Source organism: Phoenix dactylifera, chromosome 11 (assembly GCF_009389715.1).
Source record: "Phoenix dactylifera cultivar Barhee BC4 chromosome 11, palm_55x_up_171113_PBpolish2nd_filt_p, whole genome shotgun sequence".
Lineage (NCBI taxonomy): Eukaryota > Viridiplantae > Streptophyta > Magnoliopsida > Arecales > Arecaceae > Phoenix > Phoenix dactylifera.
Window position 1 is genome coordinate 28,719,994 of NC_052402.1, and position 21,604 is coordinate 28,741,597.

General features: G+C 40.2%; 1 protein-coding gene across 4 annotated transcripts; it reads left to right on the plus strand.

Moving 5' to 3' along the window:
• Window positions 1–1,704: 1,704 nt before the first annotated feature.
• Window positions 1,705–21,139, plus strand: LOC120112494 (F-box/kelch-repeat protein At1g55270-like). 4 transcript variants are annotated; one of them, XM_039132023.1, is made up of 3 exons: window positions 2,497–2,571; window positions 2,885–3,054; window positions 19,241–21,139. In XM_039132023.1, exons 2-3 carry the CDS (start codon window positions 2,911–2,913, stop codon window positions 20,492–20,494), a joined length of 1,398 nt encoding a protein of 465 aa, XP_038987951.1. In that variant the 5' UTR covers window positions 2,497–2,571; window positions 2,885–2,910; the 3' UTR covers window positions 20,495–21,139. The 4 variants fall into 4 exon arrangements, with proteins under 4 accessions (XP_038987954.1, XP_038987951.1, XP_038987952.1 ...); XM_039132024.1 differs by having other exon boundaries at window positions 2,885–3,045; XM_039132026.1 differs by lacking the exon at window positions 2,885–3,054 and having other exon boundaries at window positions 1,705–2,571.
• The last annotated feature ends 465 nt before the right edge of the window (window positions 21,140–21,604 follow it).

A 21,604-nucleotide genomic window follows, 5' to 3' on the forward strand; every position in this document is an offset into this window, starting at 1 on the left:
AGAAATACTTCAAAGTCTTTTTGGAGTTATACTTTTTGATGTAGAGCTTCAGATACATGATCTTCATTAGAGAGTTATTGAAGTCTTTGTTCTTGACTTCTGAAATCAATCAAATAAACTCAAGGCGATAGATTAGTTAGCTTTTTACCAATTATTTTGTATTATCAAAATCAACCCTTTAATGTCAACAGATTGGCTCGGTGGTGGTTTTGGTTAACTGCTAGTAAAAATCAATTGGGTTGATTATGAGTCAGGTTAAAACAATCGAATTGTAATCTTGAAAAGATTATAGTGAAAGTTTCCAAGAAGAGTATCTTGGGGAGTGGATATAGGTGCAGGATTGGCACCGAACTATTATAAATTTATTGTGTTTCTGGTGCATGAATTGTCTGCTTTGATCTCTTGCATATTCACTTTTTGTTAATTACTCGTTGTAACTCACATACACTCTTCGATTTTTATTCTATTGTATTTTACTTAAAATTTTTGAAAAGCCCAATTCATCCCTCTCTTGGGCTGCATAGCGGGGCAACAAGATGGATAATCGTGAAGCAAATTAGTGATGTGTGGTTGAAAAATAAAAGACATGAAGCTAGAGAAGCTAGCGATGGCACTAACTTCTCTCACTTAGAATCATCTATGGATGATGATGATAAGGGGAAGAGTAGGAGCTAAATAGGGAGAGGTAGAGGAAGAGCAGTATGGGAGCAATCCTTGCTGGGGCAAAAGAGAGGTTATGGCTAGTTGTTGAACCATTTGTATTTAAAGGGGTCTATAAGTTATATTTTATCCATTATATTTGTATATAAACAATAATAAATACTTTCTATTTTTATCAAAAACTATAATTTAAAAAATATATTGCATTTAACTAAATGCTACATATTTTACTGATATTTATATTATTTGTTCTCATGCAAGTACTTTCATATTTACATTATGCATTAGTATCAAGTTTAATCAAGATGAACATGAGTGGGCATAGCTCATGTTTGACTCATTCACATTTAAGATTGAAATCTTAGCTCAAGCTTTGTTCATTTGTATTTGAGGTAAGCTCGCAAGCTAGATTTTGAGGCAAGCATGAGTGGTGGCTTGTCTATTTGATAGCCCTAGTTTCAGATAGAAGCCAAGTCCGCACACTGTCTCGTGAGACTAGCTATCGAAACTTCTCACCTCTTAAATGCATAGCATCTTTAGCATATCCTGGAGGATAAAATAGAGGTAATGTGAACCAAAGCCTATCAATACAATGCATCAACACTTGCAGGATGTGCAAGTTTATTGACAGCTACTAATTGTACTATTTATAAATATAGCAAGTATTTTCAATGAACAGCCTAGATGCTCCAACAAATAATTCATTTCTAACCTCAAATTATATTTTTTAAAAAATTTCAAATGCGGAGGTTTCATGTCAAATCTATAAATAGGGAATTCTTGCTTCTTTCAAACGAGTCACATTTGATTCCATTGCAAGCATGCTTCAAGTCGCAAAGGCAAGATAAGTTATTCAGCTAATCTTAGACATCTATCTCATTCTTTGATATCTGTTTGCTTTTGAGTCATCTTAGAGTGTGATTAGAAGCTAGCAATCAATTATAGTATGAGTTAGTCCCTTGTTTGTTTTTAAGATGAGCCTTTCTTCTGTGGCCTTCCTTTGGAGTTTGTCCTCGATCTGTCGCAGTATCTCCACACTGATCATACTAAAACATGCTCATTAATGCTTGCAAGTAGACCAATGGTGAGCTGCCTAAAAAAGGGACTCCAAAACCTGGCCGCGAGTAGGGTCTTCTTCCTGGGCCTGAGTCTTGGTGCGCAAGGTGTAATTCTTGCATAGAGCGTTGTAGAATGGGAATTTCACATGGTGCCCATCGCACTTGAGCACCAAAATCTAATTCTTTTATATTCTCAACAATTTTTTACTTTGTTGGGGTCATCATTTCATGTTTTTGCTGCTGTAAGTCACATGAAAACGTCCTGCTGCTCTCTTACGACCTTTAAGGTTTGACCAGGTATCGTCTATCAATACACTGATGAGATGAATTGAGATGGTAGACCAGAGTGGAAGGCCGGATACCGGGGAGACTGTTTGGGTGGTGGAAGGGAGGATTTTCGCCGCTTGCCGTCCTCCCGCGTGCGGAAAATTTACTCCCAAATTTGGGACGAAATAAAGACACAAGTATATGTTTTTCCCATCATAGAAAAAACAAGATTTAGGGCAATTGAAGTTGGTGGTTGAATGGAATGGCCGTTCAGCTGTAAATTTCAGCTTGGGAAGGGCAACTAGGAGAGAGGAAGAGAGTGTGATGCGTCTGCTCTTGGGTATTAAAGCCGACGCTGGTGTTGTTTTCTTTGACAACGCGGGAGGAGGCCGGGGTTTCCGGCTGCAGTTTTGGCAAGAAGCGGTGCCGTCTCTGGAACATTTCTGCCGTTGGTTTTTGAACCCTCTTTTTGGGCCTTTCTTTCCTGATCGACTCGCATAGTGGGCTTTGCGGGAGGATGGAGGCCGCCGCCACCGCCGAAGCTTCACCGAGCGCGCACAGAGGCGTCCGCCTGCAGGCCCCGCTGGTAAGTCGAGTCTCCGACTGATTAATTGCTTGCAGTTTGTGGGCATTTTTTGACGTAACTCGGAATCTGGATCCTGTTCTTTTGCTTTGATTTTCTTTTTCTCGGGGTTGTCTCTGGAAACACAGTTGCAATTTGTGAGCAAGGGTTTGGAAAATCTTGCATTGTTAGAAGGCCAATTAGGGCTGTCGAAGGGATCGATTTTTGGAGGATGAATCTTGCTATACTTGTTTCCCCTTTTTTTTCCTCTCTGTTTTCTTGAACGTATGATGGTATTCCACCTGATCATTAATGCTGTTACTACTAAATTTACCAGAGCATCAAGAGAGAATCGAACAAGAAATGCCTGTGCCTCATCAAACTCCAAAGCGAACTCTGAAACTTAATTTGAGCCACCGTTTTCGTCCGTGGTATCTGGATGGATCGGGTCGGTATAGTTTTCTGCCGGAAAGCGGCCATCTAGCTTTCCTTTCTGAGGTCCTGAAGGTGGTCCTGTTTATGCCTTTGATTGTAGATGCTAGTTATTCCTCTTGTTGTTTCTGTAAACACAAGATTTTTGGTCCCCATTATTTTCTTGGAATAGTTTACCTAATTTGCTTCAATTTGAGGAGTATTTGTTGTGAAGCTTAACTTGATGTCCCATCTGTTCTTGCTGAGAGTTTCAGTTTTGCTCATCTGAAGGAGATTCGGTGTAATCCTACTTAATGAGTTCCAAAGAAGCTTTTTCTCTGAACTATCATAGTAGTGTGCAAAGCACCTGCAACATTGGAAGCCATACTAAACTATTATATATAAATGATCAGGAATGGTTACAGTACCTATCCATGTATGGCTTTTGTTCTGGACCAATATCTATTCCTAACAGTGTCTTGTGGAAACTTTTAACATCTTTTGCAAAAATAGAGAAAAAAAAGTAGCATAGTATGTATTGTATGTACTGATGCAGTGCTTGTAATTCTCTTAATGCCCTGCTGTCACATTTTCAAGAGTGTATTTTGACAATAAACTAAATCATATGACTGAATATCCATTCTGCTAAACCATGTCTACATTTTGCTGATGCATTGTCAACAGACATCATAGCGTGGGGATCATATGTAGACTTTGTTATTTACTCCAGAATTCAGGAGTGATAGTTGACTAATTCGGAAGGCATAATGTCAATATCCTCGTTCTTGAAGCATTTCTTGTTCTCTGTATCTAGCTTATCATATTAAAAGTCTTATTTGAGTATAGGCCCATCAATTTCAGTCTCACCGTGTATTTTCCCTTTTCTCTCTTCTTTTCTTTGGTAATAGGAAAAAGTAGAATTAGCTTCAACTTCTTGCTTAATACCATGTACTCAATATAAAAGAAACCCACCAGCTAAAGTGGGGTTTCTCGGACAGTCTTAACAAAATGGTTTCTGCCAGTCCTAATATTCTATGATTTTGCCAGATAAACAGTAAAATGCAAAAAGCTTTGAGAATTAGAATTACTAGAATACCACTTGAAACATTGCTTACTTTCTGAGTTTTGGACTTTTGTCCAGAAAGACAGCCCCTGTACCTTTTATTCTGTACTACACTTTTTATATGTTCTTATCCACATTACATTGTGAAAATAATGTGTTAAGGTCTAGCTTATGGTATAATCGCGTATAGATACTTTAGGCATATACATCATAGATAACTTCAAGGAAAATCAAGCCAAAACCATGGCACAAAATTACCAAGCTTTTCTGTGCTATAAGATTATTTGTTCTCAGAAAAAATTAAATTGCTTTAAACTGTATGTTCCTCATAAGAATAAATGCAGAATCTTAAGGAAATGTTTAAATAATACTAGAACTTTACCTGGTTCAATCAAATCATGTTAGGTCATGAGGATTTTGTACATTTACCAACTTTTGGTGAAAATATTTGCCTGCTACTCTTTATAAGATGTTGGTCTCAGTCGTTTGATTGATCATTTACTAATATAGTGGCTGATAATAGAAAATAGATACACCCTAGTTATTGAGTCAAGAGTTTTTTGGTATTATGATAAAAGGAGTATGAGAAAGAAGTTTTTGTAAAGTATCATCAGTTGAATAGCATGACTTTCCATTGAAGATCTGAGTTTGCATAATCATACCACAATAATTATTTTTGATAAAGGGAGATCAAAGAATATATATTGCATAGTTTGTTCTATTAAGTAATATGCATGAATTTTTTGGATCCATTGTCCATTCCTTTTTTTTTTTTTTAATTTTCAATTTGCATGAATGAAGTTGTAAGACTCAGACCATAGCATGTTTCAGTGAGTCAGGCTTTGTTAGATTAGTCGAACGTTATTAAAGGACGTATACAAATGATATTCTATAATAATAACATAAAGTATATTCTTTTTTGAGTGTAAACTTAGGTATAGAGTAAAAGAGAGAACTTGATTATTTCTCAGTTTGTAAAATTTTTCTTTGTTTTTGAATGCTCTGTAGATTCACTTGCATTGTTAACAATTTTACCTATGGATTTTTAAAATGATTAGACATGAGTTTGCTGCAACTCTTGGATGCAAGTCACCTAGTCCTTCCTGATGCCCTTTTCTACTCATATATCCATTTTAATTACTTCCAACCAAGTTTTCTTAGGTCTTCTCTTCTCAGGCGAGTGTTTGGTCTAGCTGAAATCCTGTCGAGGCAGCTTCATCCAATTACCTCAACTTTTTCTGAGTTTGTTCAAAGGGCTTCCTGGAGTAACTTTCTAAATCTTAGTTTTGCCACACGTCCATTTTAGTGTTCTACTTTTGCCTGTGCTCGTAATGATCCTTTGTATTGCCTGACATTTTAATCTATAGAGCAAATACTTTGGTTAATGACATGATTCACACAGTGCTATAAAGCTGATGCAAGATTGAAGCCATGAATGCTTTGCATGGCATACTTAGGAAAACAAGAAGGTTATTTGTTGCCCAGATAGACAACCCAAGAGGGGGGGGGGGTGAATTGGGTTTTAAAATAATTTGGCTAATTTAAACTTTGTGGGTGGTTAATTAAAAACTACAACAAGTTATTTAATTAAAGCTAAGTGCTGTGAGTAGTGTGCGGGGAAGAAGATGAGAGACAATGCAATACAAACACAAAGTTTTATAGTGGTTCGGAGCTAACCCTTGCTCCTACGTCCACTCCCCAAGTCTCACTTGGGAATTTCACTATAACCCCCTTGGATTACAGCCGGTTGTTTTGGAAGCTCACAACCAAACTTATTGTTTTACGAGCTCACAACGAACTCGGTCGGTTTTTCCAGGCTCACCGACTAGAACCAACCCCGATTGTTTTTCCGGGCTCACAATCAAACCCTTACACACGTTGGTTTTAACTTGGCTCACCAACCAATCTTAAACCTCTTGATTCAATCCCCCGATTGAATCAAGTAAATACAAGAGATAGAAGAAAACAGAAAATAGCTTCTCAAAAAGCAGATTTAAAACAATATAATCATAAAGGAGTTAGAAGCCCTCAAACGCTTTTAAGCTGGTGAAGAGGTATGGCTTCTGGAACTCCGGTCTCCTCTTGAAAGAGTGGTCGACTTGAATGCAGGAGGAGGAAGCTTTGATTGTTGGGAAGAAGTTGTTGGAGCAGTAAATGCAGATCTCCCCTTTTTCGTTTAAGAGCACTTGGAGAGCTTGAAAACTTGAATGCTTGGAGTGGAATATCTGTTCTCTGCCTTGCTACAGTCCTCTGTGGCTATTTAAGCCAACCCCCACGGAAACTAGCCGTTACTCTGCTTTTTCTGGCCGTTCTGCACACTCTGCGCAGCCTGACAATATGACCGTTGGTGGGTTGGAGTCGACTCGCGCGATCAGGAGTCGACTCGGCTGTAGCAGGAGTCGACTCACGCTTTTCCGGAGTCGACTCGGCAACTGTTCCAAATTTGAATTAAAGTTGCCGTCTTGACTGGGAGTCGACTCGTCTTGACCTGGAGTCGACTCGCCAACTTCTGGAGCTGACCTGGCAATTTTGGAGTCGGCTCATCCACTGAAGTCCGTGGATCCAATTTTGAATTTTGTCCACTCGAGTCGACTCGACTGTCCTGGGAGTCGACTCGAATTTCAGAGCCCGAACTCCCGATTCTCTGTCTTTTGGCTCATCCAGTCTTGGAGTCGACTCGAACTTCCTTGGAGTCGACTCGGCTCTCAGTTTCCGAAAGTTGGTCTTCTGCCTTTTGACGTGAAGCTTGTCTCGGAGTCGACTCGAGCTGTCTGTGAGTCGACTCGAATCTCAGAGGCAGTAACATGGTTTTCTGTCTGTCGATGGTCGCTCAGTCTCGGAGTCGACTCGCGTATTGCGGGAGTCGACTCGAATCTCAGAGTCCGAAAATCGTTCTCTGACTTTTCTGCCTGTGACTGCTTGGAGTCGACTCTTACTTTCCTGGAGTCGACTCGGTGAACATTGGAGTCGACTCGCGCACTTCAGGAGTCGACTCGTTGACAGGTTCTGAGATGAAGCTTTCTGTCCTTCTGTTTGTTCTCAGTCGGAGTCGACTCGTACTGATCTGGAGTCGACTCGAGCTCGTGCCAGTGAACTTGATACGCTTGGAGTCGACTCGTGATACTCGGGAGTCGACTCGAGTCTCAGACTTTGGTTCAGCAGACTTCTTAACTTATCCAAAATACTATGAACCAAATCTAGATACACTTGGACAGGATTTTCACTGAAACACTCAATTGAATTCATTAGTAATCACAAGATATACTCATATGCTTTGAGCTCATCAAAATCAAATGGGGTTTTAATCAATCACTCTACAATCTCCCCCTTTTTGATGATGACAAAACTTTGAGTATATGTAAAATGACTTGCTCAATAAATAATGAAATAAAATCCATAAATGAATTCAAATGTCTGATAATTTAATTTATCCAAGTTTGAAAGGAGTGAAACAGCAAATTTCGGAGTTAAAGCTCCCCCTTTCATTTGGAATTATATAAGCCTTCATAGTATGCAATCAATTGTTTGGCTTATATGTCATTAATGATTTAGCTTGATTAAAATTCAGATTCTCCCCCTCAACATATGCATTCAACTATGTTTTGATTCTCTGAATTTCCTTTTAATGCTTTGAAGTTTTTGAACTGAATTTTTTGTTTTTAGAGGGAAAATCTGTCAATTTGTTCTTGAGTAGGATTCAGCTAATCTCCGAATATCCCTTGAATAGATTCTGGAGATTACTCCATTAGGAGCCCCAAAAGAGAGATAATGAGCCTCGAGGTACCGAATCCACTTAGAACAAATTTGAGTGTGTTTTTAAGAGTTTATCTTTTTATTTATTTCCATTGATTTCTTTTACATATTTTTTCATATTTCTCCCTTTTTACACATTTTATACATATTTCTCCCCCTTTTTGTCATCATACCAAAAAGGAGGTAATCAACCACAATCAATGGCACAACCAATCATCAAATGGCACATAATTGAAGATAAGATGTCTACTCATTGTATTGATATGAATTGAAGTATATTTGAGCATACAATAAGTAAAGTAAAACAATACAAAACAAAACTTAAACACATCTATGTCCTCCTCGAGGATGAAGCTCCCCCTCTCAAGGATGCATCTCCTCCTCTGGAGGATGTGGCACCTCCTCTCGAGGATGGTGCTCCTCCTCTCAATCGGCTCTGCTCCATGAGGAGAGTGACTGCATCTGTCACATGTTCGAGCTGCGTGATAATAGACGTGGTGGCTCTGCTATGTGTAGTGGAGAGCTCTGTCACCGACGCCTGAAGCCCAGTCACCGATGTCTGAAGTGCGTCCAGCTTGTCGATGAGTACATTCGCCAAGCGCTCGGCCCCCTCGGTGGTGGTGTGCATGTCACGACCTATCTCCTCTCGCATCTGTCGAGTGGAGCTCGTGACCTCACTCATGCTGTGGAACTGGGCCTGGACCAAACTCCGGACATTGTAGATCTCTTCCCGTACATGAGCCGTCATGTCAGTCACGGCTGTCAAGGAAGGGACCAACTGAGAAGATACGGGTGCAGGAGTGGGAGCAGGCACCGCACCTCGGAGCTCCCGAAGCAGCTCATCCCTCACCTCTCTGACTATCTCCTGTCGCAGCTCCCGGAGCTGTTCAGGATCAATCCGGACCGCCATAGAGGGTGGTGCCGAGGAGGAAGGTCCGGCGGAGGTGGTAGGAGCAGGAGAAGTGGATGGGAGGTCTGGATGGTCTGGAAGGTCTGGGTAGTCTGAATCTGGCTCAGGACTGGGTGATGGTCTGGTGGTCTGAGCAGTGAGAGTGGACTTCCTAACCCAGATCTCTTCTCTCTTCCGAAACCCCATCCTGTGCATAGTCCCCGTACATAAGCGATCAGTCCATCGCAAGGCACGAGAGGGTTCCCTCTCAGGAATGGGAATCTCGTACTGCCTAAAAAGAAGAGTGAATAACATCCCGTATGGGAGTGAGAGCCTAGGTCTATCTAGGGGCTCACACATATACCTATAAATGAGCTTTGGGAAGTTGATCGGGGTGTCCTGAAGGATATAAGACATAATAGCTAAGTCCTTCTCATTCACAAAATCAAATCTTCCTGTCTTAGGGAAGATGGACCTGGACAGAATGCTCAAAAGGATTCTCACTTCAATAGGAAGTGAGCTAGCAGATACCTCATCTAGGGGGGACTGAGGTGGATGCCCTAAGACGACCGTAAGGGCCGCAACTCTATCCTCAGGGTGTGCGGGAGCCACCCCTACTAATGGAAGGTGAAGGATATGGGCAATGAGGTCCTCTGTGACACGCAACGGGACACCTACTACCGTGCCCTCGATACCTCCATCTCCCCGATGGACGGTACTGTAGAACTCTTGAACTAGGCCAGGATAGGTGGGAAGGTCCAAGGTGAGGAAGTACTCTAGGCCCTGGGCTCTAAGCCTATCGCCTATGGTGAACCCCTCCCGGGAGAGATAGTCGAAATCGACAAACCTCCCGGAGGTGACGGCCTTCCCGGCCAACGGCCTAACGAGAACCACCCTAGGCGGGGAACGATTCGGAGGTGGTTCCCTCGCGGGATCGTGCCGCGCCTTGGAGCGCCGCTCGGGACCGGCCTCGGGACGGGACCTCTTCCTAACGACGGTCTTACGAGGCATCTTGACCTAAACGGGAAGAAAAATACCTAGAGGACGGTGAAGGACCGACAGAGGAAGCTCGGGACGGACCGGAAATGACCTAGGAACGGACGGAAACTCAATGTCCGGCGAAAAATCGACGGGAAAAGGGCTTGGAGACGATCGGGGATGACCTAGGAGTCGGCTCTAGGGCTTTGTGAACAGTGGCGGCTTGAGGAAAAGTGTTTGCGAAACGACAAACCTAGGGTTAAAAAGTCGGATCCCGACTGCGAGTCGACTCCCCTGAGTCGCGAGTCGACTCGACCTCGAGTCGACTCCAGAATATGCGCGAGTCGACTTCCGACAGTGTGCGAGTCGACTCCCCCTCAGCTGCCAACTTTGCGAGTCGACTCCCGCAAATGCGCGAGTCGACTCCCCCTCAGGAGCCGGCTCTGAAACTTACTCGAGTCGTCTCTAATCTTGGCACACGCCTAAAAACCATGCCATAATCGTGCCAAATGAGGGAAAATCACCTAATTAAGGACTGATTTGATGATCACTGCATAGAAACTCTATTTTAACCTCATTCTAATCATCAAAATCAATTAATCTAGTGAAAAACCCACTAGGATGGATCAATCACTCCTAATCCCCTCCTAAGCACACTAAACCTCTCTTCACTTAGGGGTTTTGTAAAAATATCTGCTAATTGATTATCAGTACAAACAAATTGGAGTGACACATCACCATTCAATACATGATCTCTTATGAAGTGATGTCTTATCTCAATGTGTTTAGTTCTTGAATGTTGAATTGGATTTTTAGTTAGATTTATGACACTTGTATTATCACAATTAATGGGGATTTTATCTTGTTTAATGCCATAATCTGCTAATTGTTGTTTAATCCATAAGATTTGAGCACAACAACTCCCGGCTGCAACATATTCAGCTTCTGCAGTGGATAATGCAACCGAGTTTTGTTTCTTGCTAAACCATGAGATTAGGTTTTCTCCTAGAAATTGACAGGACCCGCTGGTACTTTTTCTATCAAGCTTACATCCAGCGAAGTCTGAATCTGTGTATCCTATTAAGTTTAGGCTAGATTCTTTAGAGTACCACAGCCCTATGTTCTTAGTTCCAATTAAGTATTTAAAGATTCTCTTAACTGCAGCTAGGTGTGATTCTTTAGGATTAGCCTGATATCTAGCACACATGCACACACTAAACATAATATCAGGCCTACTTGCAGTAAGATACAGTAAAGAACCTATCATACCTCTATAAAGTTTTTGATCTACAGATTTACCTGATTCATCTTGGTCTAACTTGCATGATGAGCTCATGGGGGTGCTGATTGACTTGTTTCCCTCCATATCAAACTTCTTGAGCATCTCCTTGATATATTTTGCTTGATTGATGAAGATGCCTCCTTCAAATTGTTTGATTTGAAGCCCGAGGAAGTAGTTCAGCTCTCCCATCATGCTCATCTCAAACTCACTCTGCATCAAATCAGCAAATTCCTCGCAGAGGCGATTGTTAGTAGCACCGAAAATGATATCATCAACATAAATCTGTACTAATAACATATCCTTATTTTTCTTTTTCAGAAATGATGTTGTATCTACATTTCCCCTAGAGAATTCATGTTCTAATAGGAATTTACTAAGTCTCTCATACCATGCTCTAGGTGCTTGTTTTAGTCCATAAAGTGCTTTGTTCAGTTTATACACATGATTAGGGTATTGATGATTTTCAAAACCAGGAGGTTGTTCTACATACACTTCCTCATTTATATACCCATTTAAAAATGCACTTTTTACATCCATTTGAAATAGTTTGAAATCCTTAGAGCATGCATATGCTAATAATAGTCTAATAGCCTCAAGTCTAGCTACGGGAGCAAAGGTTTCATCAAAATCTATGCCTTCTTCTTGATTATAACCCTTTGCCACTAGTCTAGCCTTATTCCTTATAACAATTCCATTTTCATCTAGCTTATTTTTATATATCCATTTTGTACCTATAATTGGATATTCAGAAGGCCTCTCTACTAGATCCCACACTTTGTTTCTAGTAAATTGGTTTAGTTCTTCTTGCATTGCATTTATCCAATTTACATCATTTTCGGCTTCTTCTATATGTTTGGGCTCAAAGTGTGAAACAAAAGCTAGATGGCTATTTAGATTTCTTAGTGAAGCTCTAGTCCTAACCGGTTGAGATGGATCATCTAGAATGAGTTCCTTAGGATGCCCGTGAGCATACCTCCAAGCTTTTGTTAGCCCATGATCCACAATAGCCTCTTGGCTTGATGATTCTCCTTCAATCAACTTTTGATTATCATCTTGTAATTCCATCTCATCTATCTTTTCCTCAAGTATTTCAACATCATCATCAAAATTAACTTTCTTACTAGAGGAGATGTCACTAGAGTCATCAAATACTACATGTATAGATTCTTCTATGACTAAGGTTCTTTTATTAAATACTCTATAGGCTTTACTAGTTGTAGAATAACCTAAGAATATTCCTTCATCAGATTTAGGGTCAAATTTTCCTAGATTGTCTTTCCCATTATTATGCACAAAACACCTACATCCAAAAACATGAAGATAATTAACCTTTGGTTTTCTGTTTTTCCACAGTTCATATGGTGTTTTCTTTATAATGGGTCTTAATAAAACTCTATTTAATATATGGCAGGAAGTATTAATGGCTTCTCCCCAAAAGTACTTAGGGAGGTTACTTTCACATAACATCGTTCTAGCCATTTCCTCTAGAGTTCTATTTTTCCTTTCCACAACTCCATTTTGTTGTGGTGTCCTAGGTGCAGAAAAATTATGGGTTATCCCCTTTTTACTACAAAATTCGTCAAATAATTGATTTTCGAATTCGGTACCATGGTCACTTCTAATGGCTATGACTGAAGACTCTCTAGCATTTGTTACTCCCTTATGGAACTTTTTAAACATAGAAAATGCTTGATCCTTATGTGCTAGGAACATGACCCATGTGTACCTAGAGTAATCATCTACTATAACAAGACCATATTTATTTCCACCTAGACTTGTTGTTCTAGTTGGACCAAATAGGTCCATGTGTAATAATTCTAAAGGCCTAGAGGTAGAGACACATTTTATGGATTTAAAAGAGTTCCTAGATTGTTTGCCAAATTGACATGCTTCACATATTTTGTTCTTTTCAAATTTTAATTTTGGCAAACCTATCACGGAGTCTCTTTTAACTAATTTAGTTATTGTGTCCATGCTTGCATGACCTAACTTACGGTGCCATAACCAACTAGCATCATTATCTTTAGTTTCATTTACAACTAGACATTGGTTATGTTTTGCAAGATCTTCTAGGTCTACAACATATACATTTCCACGTCTAATCCCTTTAAAAACTAAGCTATTATCATTAGGATTTGTTATAATACATAGTGATGGTTTAAACATAACATCATATCCTTTATCACATAATTGACTGATGCTTAACAAGTTATGCTTAAGACCATCAACATATCTAACATTATCTATAAAAGTAGAAGGGGTGATTTGAACTTTACCAATACCAATGATGTGACCTTGGTTGTTGTCTCCAAACGTCACAGCACCTCCCTTCTTAGCTTCAAGGGTGAAAAATTGGTCTTTATCACCCGTCATGTGCCTTGAGCAGCCACTATCCAAATACCAGCAATTTTTGTTGACCTTGGCTGCAAGACACTCCTACACAAGCAAATCATGTCATCTTAGGTACCCAAGTTTTCTTGGGTCCTTCATGGTTAGTCAAGTTGGTTCCTTTTGGAACCCATACCCTTTTAATTTTTCTTTTAGTTTTACTTTTCCTAAAATTACATACATTTGCTTTATGGCCTACTGTACCACAACAAAAGCAGGTTATTTTCTTAGTTTTTGTTTCCCCAGCTTTAACAAAGAAGTTACTAAGAAGTTTTTGCTTATTCCTTGGTTTATATCCTAAACCGGCTTTATTAAACACTGCACGTTGACTATTTAGTATCATGTTTAATTTTTCAGAACTATAGGTAAATCTTTCAACTAAGGGTTTGTATTTGTTAAGTTCTTTAGTTAGTGTTTGATTTTCGGCTTTTAGATCATTAAGTTCTTTAGTAAGATCCTTATCTAAGGTTTGTTTATATTTTTTAAGTTCTGAAAATTCCTTAGTTAGTTTTTCATTTTCTTTAGTTAAGGTGTTGGTCTTTTGAGTTAAAAGTTGGTTGCTTGTTTTAAGTTCTATATTTTCTTTGGTGATTAAATCCTTATCCTTAACTAATTTATCGTATTTATGTAGGTATGATTGATTAGTTATTTTCAGTTCTTTATTCTTAAGATTTATAGCCTTATATTCTATCATTAATTCATTAAATGCATCATAAAGTTCATCAAAAGAAAAATCAGGATGCGTGTCGGAAGTTACCTCGTTTTCGTTGGCCATGAAACAGAAATTGGCCTTCTCTTCTTGTTCATCATCTGATGAGGAGGATGATGAGTCGGAGTCCGATAGGGTAGTGACAAGTGCCTTTTTCTTCTTGTACTTACTCCCCTTCTTCAGTAAGGGGCACTCCGCTCTTATGTGACCCGGCTTCTTGCACTCGTAACAACCAATCCCCTCATTTTCCCTTTCCTTACCTTTGTCTTTGCGGTAGGAATTTGAGGGGCCTCTCCTTTGATGATAGGACTTCTTGTGGTTGATGAATTTCTTGAACTTACGCACAAGAAGAGCCTCACCACCATCTTCCTCATCTTCTTCTTCTTCACTGCTACTGCTGCAAGACAAGTCCTTGTTAGAAGAAGTAGATTTAAGGGCTATTACCTTTTTCTTATGGGAGGACTCTTCCTCGTTGTGTTGTTTCATGGTGAGCTCGTGCGTCATGAGGGATCCAAGAAGCTCCTCAAGTGGTAGCTTGTTCAAGTCCTTGGCTTCTTGGATTGCTGTCACTTTAGCTTCCCACGACCTTGGTAGACACCGAAGGATTTTCGTGACAAGCTCACTGTTAGTATAGTTCTTGCCAAGGCTTTTTAGACCATTGACAATATCAGTAAACCTAGTGAACATGGATGTGATTGTTTCATTTGAATCTATTTTAAATAGTTCATATTTATGAACCAAGATGTTTATTTTGGATTCCTTGACTTGATTCGTGCCCTCATGGGTCACTTCAAGTCTGTCCCAAATTTTTTTTGCTGAATTACAAGTTGAAATCCTATTGAATTCATTACGGTCTAAGGCACAATAGAAGACATTCATTGCTTTAGAGTTTAATTGTGCCTTCCTCATGTCATGTTCATCCCAGTCCATTTCTAGTTTAGGTACCTTAACACCATCTACGTAAATGGATGGGATGTATGGCCCATTTACTACAATGGACCACATCTCATAGTCTTGGGCTTGGATGAATATTCTCATCCTAGCCTTCCAGTATGAGTAGTCAGATCCATTGAAGAAAGGGGGTCTTTGGGTGGACTGACCCTCAATGTGAGAAGATCCAAATGGGGTTGTCATTTTGATCTTTTAACTCTTGAGTGGAAGAGTTTTTGGCTCTGATACCACTTGTTGCCCAGATAGACAACCCAAGAGGGGGGGTGAATTGGGTTTTAAAATAATTTGGCTAATTTAAACTTTGTGGGTGGTTAATTAAAAACTACAACAAGTTATTTAATTAAAGCTAAGTGCTGTGAGTAGTGTGCGGGGAAGAAGATGAGAGACAATGCAATACAAATACAAAGTTTTATAGTGGTTCGGAGCTAACCCTTGCTCCTACGTCCACTCCCCAAGTCTCACTTGGGAATTTCACTATAACCCCCTTGGATTACAGCCGGTTGTTTTGCAAGCTCACAACCAAACTTGTTGTTACGAGCTCACAACGAACTCGGTCGGTTTTCCCAGGCTCACCGACTAGAACCAACCCCGATTGTTTTTCCGGGCTCACAATCAAACCCTTACACACGTTGGTTTTAACTTGGCTCACCAACCAACCTTAAACCCCTTGATTCAATCCCCCGATTGAATCAAGTAAATACAAGAGATAGAAGAAAACAGAAAATAGCTTCTCAAAAAGCAGATTTAAAACAATATAATCATAAAGGAGTTAGAAGCCCTCAAACGCTTTTAAGCTGGTGAAGAGGTATGGCTTCTGGAACTCCGGTCTCCTCTTGAAAGAGTGGTCGACTTGAATGCAGGAGGAGGAAGCTTTGATTGTTGGGAAGAAGTTGTTGGAGCAGTAAATGCAGATCTCCCCTTTTTCGTTTAAGAGCACTTGGAGAGCTTGAAAACTTGAATGCTTGGAGTGGAATATCTGTTCTCTGCCTTGCTACAGTCCTCTGTGGCTATTTAAGCCAACCCCCACGGAAACTAGCCGTTACTCTGCTTTTTCTGGCCGTTCTGCACACTCTGCGCAGCCTGACAATATGACCGTTGGTGGGTTGGAGTCGACTCGCGCGATCAGGAGTCGACTCGGCTGTAGCAGGAGTCGACTCACGCTTTTCCGGAGTCGACTCGGCAACTGTTCCAAATTTGAATTAAAGTTGCCGTCTTGACTGGGAGTCGACTCGTCTTGACCTGGAGTCGACTCGCCAACTTCTGGAGCTGACCTGGCAATTTTGGAGTCGGCTCATCCACTGAAGTCCGTGGATCCAATTTTGAATTTTGTCCACTCGAGTCGACTCGACTGTCCTGGGAGTCGACTCGAATCTCAGAGCCCGAACTTCCGATTCTCTGTCTTTTGGCTCATCCAGTCTTGGAGTCGACTCGAACTTCCTTGGAGTCGACTCGGCTCTCAGTTTCCGAAAGTTGGTCTTCTGCCTTTTGACGTGAAGCTTGTCTCGGAGTCGACTCGAGCTGTCTGTGAGTCGACTCGAATCTCAGAGGCAGTAACATGGTTTTCTGTCTGTCGATGGTCGCTCAGTCTCGGAGTCGACTCGCGTATTGCGGGAGTCGACTCGAATCTCAGAGTCCGAAAATCGTTCTCTGACTTTTCTGCCTGACTGCTTGGAGTCGACTCTTACTTTTCTGGAGTCGACTCGGTGAACATTGGAGTCGACTCGCGCACTTCAAGAGTCGACTCGTTGACAGGTTCTGAGATGAAGCTTTCTGTCCTTCTGTTTGTTCTCAGTCGGAGTCGACTCGTACTGATCTGGAGTCGACTCGAGCTCGTGCCAGTGAACTTGATACGCTTGGAGTCGACTCGTGATACTCGGGAGTCGACTCAAGTCTCAGACTTTGGTTCAGCAGACTTCTTAACTTATCCAAAATACTATGAACCAAATCTAGATACACTTGGACAGGATTTTCACTGAAACACTCAATTGAATTCATTAGTAATCACAAGATATACTCAAATGCTTTGAGCTCATCAAAATCAAATGGGGTTTTAATCAATCACTCCACATTATTCTTTTATGCCTTTGATGTAGCTACTGATGTTTCAGTTATGGCCATTTATGGCTTCTAACAACTAGTCTTTCTAGCCATTGTGAAGGATTGTTTTTCCGCAAGATCTTTTTGATTTAGCGATGTTCCATGTCTTTCCAATTGTAATGTGTGACAAAGGTAAGCTTTTGTGGTTCTTTCATTTAGTGTGATTTTTAACTGATCCATTTATTTTTTAAGTTAAGCTGACAAAACTGCTCGTTATATCTAAAAAGATGCCCTGTGGAGAACCAAATAGGTATCTATTGGAGTTCTAATGAGTTATCAGAGGAAAAAGGACTCTAGTTTGGCTGTTCAAAAGGACTTGGACTGTATGTCATAGCCAAATTTGATGAAATTATGCAAAAATCAGGAAAAAGGCATTTCTCTTATACATTTGCAGTGTGACACCAGATCATTAGAAGAGGACAAGATCTTTTCTCATATATGGGGGATGTTCCTAAATTTAATAGTTCTTGCTGATTCAACTAGAATTTATTTTAGCTGCATATACTAGGTTTTTGTCTATATCAGTTGTAAATTCTGTCACCTTGCTGCATTTAAAAAGTCAAATCTTAGACTAACCTTAATTCTTTCTTTTGAACAATGCATAAATTTTCCTAAATCAATCCCTCATCCCGAGAGGCTTACTATGCCATATTTTGTTCCTTGTTCAGATCTGATACATCTGTTACTGTTTGCACTCTGTGCTGTCTCTTGGAATTTCTCATTCTGTACCTTTACCTGATTAGGACAGAAGTTTGTTCCTTCTTCAGAATTGATATTAGACATTTTTATGTTTTGTTCTTTCTCCCTGCTTGCCCCTCCCTGACTTTCCTCACCATTTCAGCTGTCATATCAACAGGCTCTATCCTTTGCCTCTGCCAATTTTTTGTAATGGATCTTCATATAAAATAGTGTAGCAAACAAATGGTTATAAAAAAATCTGATAAAATTTCTGAAAACCACATGAATTGTAAAAATTAGAAAAGCATGGCCTACAAAGACCATAGACGAATTTATAATATATTAAGTGAAAAAGTTGAGGAAAATGGAAGAACTTATTATATGAACAAACATAACATGAGCTTATTTCCTTGATTCTTTTGCTATATGGATCCTCCTTTGACTTGTAGTCCTACCAAATTGGGTATTGCTGAACAGAATTTGAAGTTGCAATGCAGAGTGTACAAATTCTGAAGTTAGATTCAGTTGTCCTTATAAGAGCAATTGTAGAATAAATCTTGTAATTCTAACCCTGGAATCATGTTCAGCATGGAAGACAATCAAGTCCTACAATTCAAAAAGTATATTTTGGTTGTGTTCATGCTTACTTTACTTTTCTTTGATGATCTATAAAGTTTCAATGTTCTTCAAATGCCATAAAGTTCCGATTTTCTTCGGTCAATGCCATCTCACCATCTCATTAATATAAAGCAAATTACTATTCAACATACAAAAACTCGTGCATGAACATTGTAAAAGTATAATGAGATTGGGACATCTTTTACCCTTCATTGCCTTCAATAGCTTGATAGATTAGATATAAAATATGGATGCATGAAGTCGAACCTCCTGATAATGGTGATTGTTGGAGCATAGTTAATCCAGAGGCATTTTAGTCACAGATGATAAGCCTGAGCCATCCCTTTGGTGCGCCTGCCATTTAAGAATTAGAAGTTTAAATGAATCAACCCGCAATGTGTAGCCAATCATGCAAAGCTGTATAATCTCTCTTCTGCTTTAATAGCAAAACCTTCACCTTGTCTTATCTGAGCTTTCAGGTAGCACTGGTGATGCCGGAGAGCACCTGGCAAAATTGAAATGAATTATGTGTGCCATATCATAGTTCAATGAGTTTTTCTATGAAGACTTTGTTTTCCTCTAAAAATAAGTATAACTGCACACACTAAAATACAAACAAGTGCTAAGAGCTTGCTGATAAATTACTTGCGATGAAGTTTTTGTTTGGAAATATTGGAATTCTGCATTTATTGCCGCCTTAAAGGATAAATATTTTATCATGTTTTCTTTACCAGCTCTCATTTACAATTGTATTAAAATTTTGTAGTATTTCACTGCATAATCTGTGTTGTCATAGCAAAAAAATGCTCGGAAACACTTTTAATATTCATCCACTTTTCTTCCATTAATTATGCACTGATTCCATTCATATTGCAGGTTGATTCCGTGTCCTGTTATTGTCGAGTAGATGCAGGCTTGAAAACTGTTGTAGGAGCTAGAAAATTTGTTCCTGGAACGAAGCTATGTCTCCAACCTGATATTAAACCTAATGGGCCCAGGATGAGGAATTCACGCAGGGAACGTTGCAGAAACCAGGCACCACTCTTGCCTGGTCTTCCTGATGATCTTGCTATTGCTTGTCTGATCCGTGTTCCTCGAGCTGAGCACCCAAACCTTCGATTAGTTTGTAAAAGATGGAACCGCCTTTTGTCTGGAAACTACTTTTACTCCCTTAGGAAAAAGCTTGGGATGGTAGAGGAATGGGTTTATGTGATTAAGAGAGACCGTGATGGGAAAATATCTTGGCATGCTTTTGATCCCATCTATCAGCTCTGGAAGCCACTTCCCCCTGTTCCTGCAGAGTATTCTGAAGCACTTGGCTTTGGTTGTGCTGTTCTAAGCGGCTGCTACCTTTACTTATTTGGAGGTAAAGATCAACTGAGGGGCTCTATGAGGCGTGTTGTCTTCTATAATGCCCGAACAAACAAATGGAATCGAGCTCCAGATATGCTACGAAAACGCCATTTTTTTGGTTCGTGTGTCATAAATAATTGCCTCTATGTTGCTGGCGGAGAATGTGAAGGGATCCACAGAAACTTGCGTTCAGCTGAGGTATATGATCCTAACAAGAACAGATGGACCTTCATTGGTGAAATGAACACTGGAATGGTACCACTTATTGGGGTTGTTTTTGATGGAAATTGGTTCCTGAAAGGGCTTGATTCTCACCGTCAGGTTGTAAGTGAAGTATATGTACCCACAACAAATACGTGGTCCCCGGTTAATGATGGAATGGTTACAGGATGGCGAAACCCAAGCATTTCATTCAATGGGAGGCTTTATGCCTCGGATTGCAGGGATGGATGCAAGCTTAGAGTCTATGATGGGGCTACAGATTCGTGGAACAAGTTCATGGATAGCAAACATCATCTAGGCAACTCTCGTGCCTTTGAGGCTGCAGCTTTTGTATCTCTCAATGGTAAGCTCTGCATCATCCACAACAACATGAGCATCACTGTCATCGACGTATCAAATCCAGGAAAGAACATAGAGACTATCAGTGCTCATTTGTGGGAGACTGTTGCTGGGAAAGGCCATTTAAAGACTTTTGTGGCAAATTTATGGTCAAGCATTGCAGGTCGTAGTGGGTTGAAGAGCCACATTGTTCACTGTCAAGTGCTTCAACTCTGAGGCTTACAGCATTCTGATGATGGAAGATAAACCGACAGATGATGTGTGGTTCTTGATGAAGCCCTATCGTGTTATCTGCTGTTTATACCATCATCATGTTTGAGTAGTCAAATTTCAGTCCAAGGAACTATTTATTCGCTGGCCAATATATGTGGATTCCTGCATTTAGGTTGTTTTTCTTTGAGAGCCTGTTTGGGTAATCCAGCATGATTGGGCAGCCCATTTGGGTATGGCCCGTATCAACCCAAACACATCACTAGCTGGAATCTCGTGGGAGGAAACAAAAGATTTTGTAGGTTCTTTTTTTCTCTCTGCAGTGATGGGCTGGGGAGATTTAGTTATGTGGGCTGGGCTGGGTCTGCTATCCTCTAACAGTTGATATACTGTTTCTAATCCCATGGATCCTTTAGAAATATCCAAACAGATCTTTGAAGGTTTAAGATAGCAACCCTTTCTGGTGGATATACGTATGAAGCTTTGCAGAGAAAATAGGAACTTTTTTGCTAAGGCTCTTCTAGCAGTTTGCACTGGACTGTGGACTGCGTTACGCACCCCCCCCCCCCCCCCCCCCCCTCAAGAGAAGGAAAACTGTAAGCTATAACAATTACTTCTGAATGTGATTCATCTCTATTGCTGGTTCAATCATGTTAAGATGTTACACAGGATGGAAAGAAAGCAAAGCGTCGTAAAAAATCATATGCTCTTCTTTAATGTCATTGCTACCAGATCCTAAACTGTACATAAAAAATCATATGCTGTTTGTGGATGATTGACCGTTTTTGCAGGTGATGCATATTTTTATGATCCTCAAGAACTCAACCATTATCCTTGACGTAGGACAGCATGGGATACAGGGAGAATAGGATGCTGCTGCTGCTGCTTCTTTTTTTTTTTTTTTTTTTTGCTGTGAAAACGGCAATTCATATAGCTCTAGCTTGAGTACATCCAGCCAAATCTAAAGACAGTAAAAAGTACAAAAAAGTGGGAATGTCAGCTACAGATATCCAAAGAAACTCTCCAGAGTGCCGGATGACGTAGGAGGTGATCCAGTCAGCTACTCTGTTCGTCTTTTGGTACACATGTGCTGTCTGAAAATCATCCATCTCCGGA

What these genes read in the sequence shown, in the direction of transcription:
- LOC120112494 (XM_039132023.1), top strand. Translation starts at nt 2,911, where the DNA reads ATGCCTGTGCCTCATCAAACTCCAAAGCGAACTCTGAAACTTAATTTG. An exon ending in TCCTTTCTGAGGTCCTGAAG is followed by an intron (nt 3,055 to 19,240) that starts GTGGTCCTGTTT and finishes TTCATATTGCAG; the next exon opens with GTTGATTCCGTGTCCTGTTA.